This window comes from Geospiza fortis, unplaced genomic scaffold (genome assembly GCF_000277835.1).
Source record: "Geospiza fortis unplaced genomic scaffold, GeoFor_1.0 scaffold45, whole genome shotgun sequence".
NCBI lineage: Eukaryota > Metazoa > Chordata > Aves > Passeriformes > Thraupidae > Geospiza > Geospiza fortis.
This window is the reverse complement of record NW_005054327.1, coordinates 5,729,214-5,739,213: the sequence shown is the minus strand read 5'-3', so window position 1 is coordinate 5,739,213 and position 10,000 is coordinate 5,729,214. Positions and strand designations below refer to the sequence as shown.

Below are 10,000 nucleotides of genomic sequence, written 5' to 3'. Positions count from 1 at the left end.
TGTCACACTGGAAGCTTTTGCTGCTGCAGTTTTAGAAGCCTGCTCTCTAGCATGCTTCATGTAGGTAAAATCACTTTTTCAGAAGCAGCATACCCATACAATCAGAAAAACTTGTGAGTATATTTATATCTAAATAGTTTTCTGTGAGAATAGCTGAACTTCTCATCTGCTGTTTCTGAAGAGTAAATTTATTTTTTCTTTTCGATTTCACTGTGCCTCAAGCACTATTTTGCCATGACTGTATCACTGTCTTAAAAGACCTGTTACCTCCTTCAAATCTTCAAATCTTATTCCAGAAAGTATTAATTGCATGCATTGAGAGTGAGATCCATTCATTTAACTTCCTTTATGTAACTACAACTCGGTAGTCGCATGACTAAGCACTTGTAAGATGCAATTTATCTGATCTACTTTTGCCATCTACTTTAGGATGAGATGGATCACCCCTCCAAATGCCTGTTGCTGTCTGTTGAGTCTAAGGTGACTCAGATGCAAATGTCTACATTTGTTTCAATGAACTTCACAGTGAAGATTTAATCTGGATGAGGCAAGTGTTATAGAACAACTGACCTTCCAACATGAAATGCTGAATCTTTGCTAATAATTCTCCTAATTTACTAACTGGTGCCCAGGTCATAACAACCAGTTATTGCCTTGTTTAGCAAATTTAACCATCACAATTAAGGTCAAGGGAAGCAGATATGGAAGCAGAATTCTATTCCTGGTTGACAGACAAACATTACATTTCAGCTATAAGATGCAAGATTTTTTTCCCATGACAAGCAAAATTCTAGAAAAAAAGCTTAGTGACCTGATTATAACTAAATGATCTGTTTCTGGTGTTCTGTGTGTTCCCAAAGCACAGTTTTATGAAAGCATTCCTTTAGCTTGAAATACGATGTGCTCCACATAGCACATTTGTCCTTAAGGCTGTATGATTATGCTTTTGCAAGCACCTAGACAGCACTTTTCACCTACAGATCTCAAACAAATTTACAAAAGTAGATATCTGTCACTGACAAGCATTTGTCTTATGTCCCATGATGTCAAAGTTGCATGCACAGTCTTGTCATTAAAAGAAGTGCTATGTATCATACAATAAACACTGACGTTCCGCAAAGAATCCTCCTGGTCTGAAGTTAATGTTTATCTTATTTTTATTTTCGCAATGCTTTTAGAAAGGGAACACATCCACCTAGGAATATACTCATTCAGTTTACACTAAGAGAAAAATACATATTAATAATTGTATAAAAGTAAAAAAACAGCTCAGTGTTTAATCTGTTAAACAATAGAAAAATTCTTATGAACTACTGATACTGTCATTGAACTGGAGAGAGTTTGAGAACAAGCTTGCTCTGGCTTTTTCACCCTATGATTTGGAATCTGCTCACAGTACTGCCAGCTTAACCAAAAAGGATTAACTCTCATATCCAACTGAGAACACAGATAATTCTCAGTAATTGGTAAAAAATGAAGATGAATGGGGCTGAGAGATAAGGAGCAATTAGCTCATCAGCAGTTACAGCTGTGCACTCAATCCGGATCCATCTCTTGAGTCTCGGCCCCTTTTAAAGAACCCAGGCAGAATAAGCACAGGACACCCCCTCCCAAAAAATTGCCATGCCTGCCCATCATTCCTCTGTCTTCCATTTTATTTCCATGCTATACAAAGACACCTGTCATAGCATTCTGTGTAAATTACTACCTCTCCCAGGACCTGTATCTACAGCCAATCTTCTTATAACATTAAAAAAAAAAAAAAAAGAAAAAAAAAAAAAAAAAAAAAAAAGAAGGAAAAAAAACTCCAAACCCAAAACCCAGAAACTAAATGACTACTGTAGACACTTTTAAGTTCCCTGTCAATCGTTTCCAATCGTTTCATTACAGCAGCATCATCTGTTTGAAAATATAAGCAATTCCCTCATCTAATTATAGGGAGGATTTGAGGTTCATTAACATTGCCAAGGCAGAGAATCAGATGTGCAACTGCAGAGCTGTGCTCAGTGGCCTGCATTCTCTGTTTCCTTTTATTTGCTTTTTCAAGGTCTCCAAGACTTTTTCCTGAAACCATAAAAGTATTTCTTTCCCTTAAAATAGACACGTGTGTTTAGAAAAAGGAAATTACTGCATTTTGTACTGTTCTATTATTGGGCAAGGTCACCGGAGAAAAATAATTTCACCTAAATCATTTTATCTCTGATTCTGGATGAAAAAAAAGAACAGTATACAAGCAAGCATTACTTTTGAACAACACATCACAGGAAGCCTTGTATTTGTCTCATAATTTTAAATATTGCAAGGTAATGCAAATGAAGAGGAAACCTAACATGCCAAGAAAATCTCTTAATTTTCAACACATTTTGTGGTTGTTTCTGGATTAACATGCTAGCCAAGTGTAAAATGTTGCCTCGTATTTCCTAACTGTGTTTGAAATTAAGAACACCAAACTCTTCATGATTGCTTCACTTCCTTAAAGAAATAATAGCATTTTTTTTGTATGAATGTCGTTTAAACAATGACATTTTCTTGGGACATCTGTTTTGAGATCACATTTTGAATAGATATGAACTCATTTCCTACTAAGCAAGTAATTTACTATTGTTGATAGTTGTTTACAAGTTTTATGAGTCATATTTTAGCAAGTGGCAAAGGTCTTAACAAATCCTTTGAGTATTCCCTAAAGTGTATGCATAGTGTTTGCATTATATAAAATGTTCGGGAAGCAAAAGTATACGGACTGTTCTTCACTTCCTACCAAGTTATAGATAGCAAACTCTAGCCCACAAAAATAGCTTTTAAAAAGTATTTATTTTCAAAGGCTTTTATTTTTTGCTGCTGCAGGTTAACGAAGTAGGACAGCAGGGCAGTAAGTACTTAAGCAGCCAGGAAATGATTGAGCTGCTTTACCTATCCATTACCTCAGAGCATCAGATGGTAAATATACAACTGATCCTAATATCACAGTAAGATCCTAATATGACAAAGAGTAGAACCTCAGCAGTGAAATTTAAAATTTGACCTTGCCAGTCTCTTTCTTTTCATTCTACAATTAATTAAAAAAAACAAACCAAATCAAAAAAAAAAAAAAAAGAAGAAAAAAGAAAACCACCAAATCTAACAACAGCAACAAAAAAATCTCCAACACAGAGCATAATCTTTCTTTTTCCTTTGCTGCCCTGCAGAATTCATTTTTTAAACAAAACCCCAATAATTTATCTATCCTGCATGTTGTATGTAGGATTGCCACTAAAAAGAACCTGGGACATTTTTCCTTCTTATCTGCAATGTAGCTCATATCAGCCAAGCTGTCACAAGACAGTACTTGATATAAACAAGAGATTGCAAAGACATCTCAGTAATCAATATTAGGATGGCTACAGTAGGGAAGCCCCAACCACTGCATATCATTTGTCTCAGCATCTATTTCTATGACCAAATGAAGCATTAATTCAAATCATAAATCTATGGTGATTTAAATCTGGGAATGAGCACCTGCCTGCTTTAATGATTTATTTTGTACATTTCAGTAAGCAGGAGATTTGTCCATATGAACTGACAGGTCACCTTCAGATGCCACTAGCAGACTGTTTATCATCATGCAGACTAGCATCTCATCTTAGCAAGTAAATATTAAACTAAAAGAATCCAATTGATTGTGGATGGGGGAGAAAGGCGTTGCAGCCATATATTTTACTCAGTGTGCTAATACCTCACTCTGATTCCCCTGTAATTTCTTTTTTTTTTTCCCCTTCTAAAATGATAATTCTGGTGGGAGGATGCAAGCTCAAGGTTACCAGCAAAACAGAGAGATATAAAATAATTACTTATTAATATCATTGGCTTCCTTTAACTCCCTTCATTCACTAACCTTTTGGCCATTGCTTCAAAGGACCAAGTTAATAAATTTGTGTAGTGTTCTGTATAATTATACAACGTTTGACTACAAGAATTACTTCTGTAATTCACATTAAGCATTTGATTAAATCCAAAAAGCAAGACAATTCAGAAGTAAACCTGACATGTCAATACGATAAGATAAAAAAAATAAGGGCCCTTATTTTATTTATCTACCTTTATGTAGGCACTGGAGCACAGGATGGTAAATCCATGCCCACCATAATTCCTGCTACATATGGGCTAGGATGACTCAGTTAAGCTTTTAGCCTGGTTGGATCATTTGTTCCTTTTCAGTTTGGTTAGACATATAAGCTAATTTAAAATGTAAACTAAAATCAGGTTGTTTTCTTTTGTTTTATTCTTTCCTCTTGTCACCATTCAGTAATGTAATATTTCATATTCTTCCCTAGCAAGCTGTAATTTAAAACATTACTGGTATATGGACTTGATAATATTTATTTGAAAATACATAAATAAACACACTCCTGAAAAAATGCAGGAGAAGAAAGTGTACGTACTTACTACAAGCAACACCTTTGAAATATGAGTTCTTGTCAAGATAATACAGTGTGCTAATTTTCAAAAATGCAACTAATAAACAAAGAACTTAACTCTTCATGAACCTAATAACACCCTGACGTTAGTAGCATAGGAGTCACTTCTCTGATTCCATATGCATGACCAACACTGGACACTAGAAAGGGTTCACTATTTAAAAAAAAAACAAACAAATAAATCAAATTGCTCTTGAGAAATCAGAAATCCTCTGCATGAAGGGTGCAGCTCATGACAAGATGCACAGACAAGAAAACTGTATTTTCAGAACCATTCGTCATGGAATGGAGACAACTGGAAAGCTATCCACTCTACTCAGAAGAGCCATTTTTTTCTGTACAAAATTAACTCAATTCTTCATTCAGTTAAATTGGGAAATTAACTGAAGCTAACAAGTAAGTTAAGGGGCTGAGAGGAAATTTTGACAATGACAATAAATAACCTTGCTTCACTAAGTTTGCCCTACTAAAATAGCTAGAATGTATTTTCTTAAATAGGGAAAATGATTAGGCTGTCTAAGAGCACATTAGTTATCTAAATTTTGCCTAAAAGAAGGATTTCAAAATAGATATTTTTCTTTTTTCTTCAGAGGAAGTTCAGATATTCCTTCTATCCAGTCTTCTACAAATACTCTGTGCAGTTTAGATGCTGATTAATTTTTCCATCCCCATGGATGCACACGTGGTTTATAACTAGAACTGCCAAGCAGAATAGCAGGTCCACAAACCAGTATTAGAACATTTTATTTCACATAATGGATTCATCTAAGCCTGAAAATCTAAATTAGCTTCTAGTTCTAGTACACACTCTTTATCTTCTCGGCTTGTATTTACCCTGTTCACCCTTTCTCATTACTTCACTTTTCTCCCCGTGTGCTAGAGGCCAACTGGTCCTTCCACTTCATTTGTACCTATCTCCTCCTCCCAGATTTCAAAGACACCTGCTCTCTACCCTCTCTTGTTTTCTCTCCAAGAGAACAATCTTTACACTTGTATTACAGTAATCGCATATGTTGGTATCTCAATAATTTAAGACTATTTTCTTCACCATCATAGAGATATTTTTAAAGCCTTTATTTAAAAGGAAAACAAAACCAATCATATAATCTCCTTGTGCAGTAATGCACACATATTGTTGCTATTTACAGTAGTATGTACCCAAGTGATCCTGTACTTTGAACTGCAGTTCATATTATTTCTAAATAATATCCTACCGATGCCTACTGAACTGTACAGAAACACTGTCCACAAACATGTATTTATTTATGTTAAGGCTAGTACATACCCTCTAAGATTAATTCCAAATGTATTTAGAAGATGAAAAACTAAAAAAAAAAAGAAAAAAAATCTGGACAAAGGGCCAAAATAAAACCAAAAAGCCTATCTGAGGCCATTTGATTCCAGTATACACCAATCTTCCCTGCAGTCTTCAGAATGTACCTCTTGTCATTGAATTTCTGTTGCTGAGTTAATACTGTCTCAACATGATAAAAGGATCCAATACAATGAAATGGCATAACAAAACATTTTACAGCAGACACACACAGATGATTAAAGATTTAATCAACAACAACAAAAGTTATCCTAGCTTTGAAGTATGCTTTAGCAAAACAAATTGTCCAAACAAATGAATAAAGTATACTGAAACAATTCTTTTTTGAAAAAGAACAAGAGTTGCTGATGGCTGCTTAAGAAATGGAAAAAATGTTAACTACATTTTAAGAACGTGTTTATTAAAATAAAATATGATAGGAACTGCAGAGCATGGCAGAATTTATTGTGTATGTATGTTTTCCTTTTGTCACAGGGCACATGAAAGTATGAAATATTTTGCTTTCAAGCTTGTGTTCTGAATTACCTAAAGTCAATACCCAGCACACTGAGCAGGAGACATTGTTAAATTTCACTTTGACACCATCATCTGTCACTCCACCTGTATTTTGAAAAATGAACTCTAAGCAATCAAACCACTTTCTTTCATGGAAAATATTAACTGGAGTCTGCAAAAGTAGCCTGTGAAGAAAAGAATGTTTTTGTAATAGTAACAACAACACTGAATGCTGGTGTAAAGGTCAGGTACAAAACCTGAAAACATTAAGAAAAGGAAAACAAATATGCAACTTTTTTACACCAAATCAAAGCTTCAGAAGGAAGTTCAGAAAGATTACCATTTTAATAAAATATCTCAGTATTATGGACATATAATAAATGCTATGTCTGAAACTTACCAACACTTGAATTCAGATCTCCATTTTCAGAGTCTGCTCCATGCTGGTTATTATTTGCATGATAGTTGGACATAGCTTCCAATTTGATTTTTTTCACTTTCATTGCTTCTGCTATGGCAGCATTGGTGGCAGCTGCTGCTGCTGCAGCTGCTGCTGTCAGACCTGCAAAGAAGTATTAAAAAAATTTAATATTCATTATTCTATGAGTCTCCATTATTGTAGGGACTGTTATTATTCATTCCTTCATGCTTGTTACATAAGAACAGAGTGCTGCAAAGTATTATTCCTCTTGTTGGTTTTGAAAACTATCAACTTTTTCAAGTGAAATGTTTCACACTGTATTTAGATAATTACTCCTATACATCCATCTAAACTTAACTTGGTGTCCAGTAAGTGCATTCATAATAAAATCACAACTAGATGCAGCTACAAAAATAATGCAGTCAAAAATCTAATTTAGCTTCAAAATGGTGTCCTGAATGTCTGACTATGAACAGGTGAATAACAATACTTAGGAAAAAAATTCCCATTAGATCTTTAATTTTAGTCATGCTAAAGAAAACAGAAATAACAAGTCTATAATTTCTGAGTAACAGATTATAGAACTCAGGCAGTTTTTCTAGGAAGCATTTCTAGAAAAAAATAATGCAGAACATTATTTTGCTCTCCCCAGATTTGAAGGCATTAAAGTATTTATCAATGAGAAGAGGAAGTATTAACCCATTTAAAACCAATCCCAAAGTCACCTACAGGCAACTCAAGTGCTCTTCCTACCAAACCAAGTTTCTGCCATTCAGCCATTTACAAGAACGTTCTACAAACCCAGAAAAATTTCTCTTCGTCAAGAGCAACTGGAGAACTGGTCCAGTTCTCCAGTTGCCTTCAAAACTCAGAATTAGATGCAGCCTTTAATCAAAGTCACAAGCATCAGGTTTTGCCCTCTTCCCTGAGGCAGGGTAATTCTCCTGTGGTCCCAAGCCCTGCTGCTGCCCACCCAAATCCCTCTGCCCCAGCCTGGGTGGCAGCAGAGAGAAGCCAGTGTCAGAACTTCACAAGAGCTGCCTTCCCCACACTACTGATGCAGGGGGCAGAGATGGAAATGACAGGGAACTAAACCTAAGAAATAAAAGAGAAGGCAATTCTCAGCCCTCAGCCTGTGATGCCACACGAAGAGAACAGGCCCCCAGTCATTTTGAATCAAGATTCTTGCCCTGAATGTGGAGAAGGCTTGAAAAACTCCATGTAATTAGTTTAAAGGTGCCTGCTTGTCTGATTTTCAGCTACTCTGAGAGGTGTGAAGTGTCCTATGGATCTCAAGAGGCACTAACGCCACAATTTACTATTCTAAGGCTGCTGTCTAGCATGGGAAGAGTGCAATTTAGCAGGAAAGACCAAATAAGTAAATAATCCCAGGGCGCTGAGGTAAATATTGCTAGCACCATTCCTTCCCAGGGTCTCTTGTTGTCTCCTTTGACTCCTAACATGGAAAACAAGCTCACTTTTGCTATGTTTTTGGCTAGTGATGGGGAGGGACAGAAGGCAAATTCCAGCAGGGAAAAAGCAGAAGGTGAACAGACATCAGGAAATCTATGAGGTGCCATAAGAGGTGCCTTTGAATATATTGTTGCTTGACTGAAGGTTGTTTTCCCTTATTGCTTTGCATGACCACACAAAGATTAGCAAACAGTTCCAGCCTCCCGACCCTCCTCACAAGCTGACTTCTAACACCTCCAAGTGTAATGAGAATTACTGACCAAGTGATAATTACAGATCAATATTCTTTACAAAAGTGCTGTTTCAGGTAGAAGATGTACCAAAAGCCAAAAATAAATGAGAAGATGAATAAATATGAGGGTTTACTTTTATTTTAGCTTCTGCTACTACCACAAACTGTGCATGTTCTGATCTTAAAAAGGTATTGACAATAACATGGATTGCTTCCAATTATATTTTTACCTTAGAGGAAGGATATGAAGCCATACATTATACAAATTTGGTTACAGTCCCTAAATTTGGCCACAGAAAAAGGAATGGTGCACCTCTGAACTTTGGTTTACATCCGGTGCTCATTAAACAACACAATAACCTATACTTCCTTTTTTAATAAATGTATACATCCCTGAAAAGATAAACCTAGCATTTTTAAAGAACAATTATTTGGAGGAATATCCTAGTACATTATATTCAATGACTACAACAGCAGGACTCAAATTTTTGGTTGCGACTATACTTTTACACCAGCAGTTTTAAAGTGCTTCCAAGTACTGGGGTAAATTACATACTAAAGAGATGCTGGACATTGGACTTGTGACACCACCTGCAATTATTTTCTTTCACTGGAATAAGGACCTGGATGCAGAACTCCTGAAATAAAAATTCTCTTTTGCTACAAAATTTGCAAAAAAAGAGTATGCTCTGTGGATGGGGACTGAGAAACTAAAACACAAATTGCTTAGTTCTGTAGTAAGATTCTTGCAAGATAATGCTTGTGGCAAAAAATGATAATTTTAAACAGTAGAAATTAAACTAAAAATTTCATTCCTTCTCTTACACAATCACAGAATTGACTGAAATTATTTGTTTGCTATACAGCAATTAATGGAAACCATACAAATCTGAAATGTGTGTAAGCAAGGAAGGAAATGGAAGGAATAATGCTCAGAATTCTGGCTTAATGGTGGTCTTTACAGTAATTCCAGTCTACAGCAGTTTCTCCTTTACTGCTACTTTTTCCCATCACCTGACTGTGATGATATAGCAAAGCAAGTGGCAAGGGAGGCCCAAAGCCAGTTATCAGAGACACCTGCTTTATAACCACTGGTGCACTGTGGTGTACCAGAACTTCAGCATAGGGCCCAACTTGGCTTTCTTAACTCACTAGTATAGGCAGGCAAATATAAGCAGAAGTTAATACACCACTATGTATCAATATTTATATTTTAAGATACTAAGTTTTAAAGTCCCAATATGGGTATATACCCAGGGAAATACCTGGGAATTTTTTAAAATTTATCATTTGAAAAAGCATTCTGATGTAAACATTATTTAATATGAATTTACTCTTACAATAAGTAGCCAAGGAATTTCCAAGGTGTACACTTCTCTACACCACAGAAATGTTACCTTCAAAAATGAGATAACTAAATGTAACCTACAAAGTCAACTGAAATGAAAGAAATGAGGATCACACCGAATAGCCACGTAGGTATTTTTTGTTCTTTACAAATATTTATTTGAACAGTTAAAAAGTATTCAGGCCAAAATATTCAGTGGATTAAAGGCAATGGTAGTTGTCATTAATATTCTGAAATTGATAAG

The 10,000-nt window shown here is 35.5% G+C and overlaps 1 protein-coding gene across 4 annotated transcripts in view; it reads right to left on the bottom strand.

The window, feature by feature from the left end:
• The window catches only part of DACH1 (dachshund family transcription factor 1), a 261,421-nt gene that overhangs the window by 162,570 nt on the left and 88,851 nt on the right, over positions 1-10,000 (bottom strand). For all 4 annotated transcript variants that reach the window (XM_031057067.1, XM_031057068.1, XM_031057069.1 and 1 more), the window contains exon 3: positions 6,683-6,844. In XM_031057067.1, the coding sequence (XP_030912927.1) occupies positions 6,683-6,844 (162 nt within the window). The remainder of the gene's footprint in view (positions 1-6,682; positions 6,845-10,000) is intronic.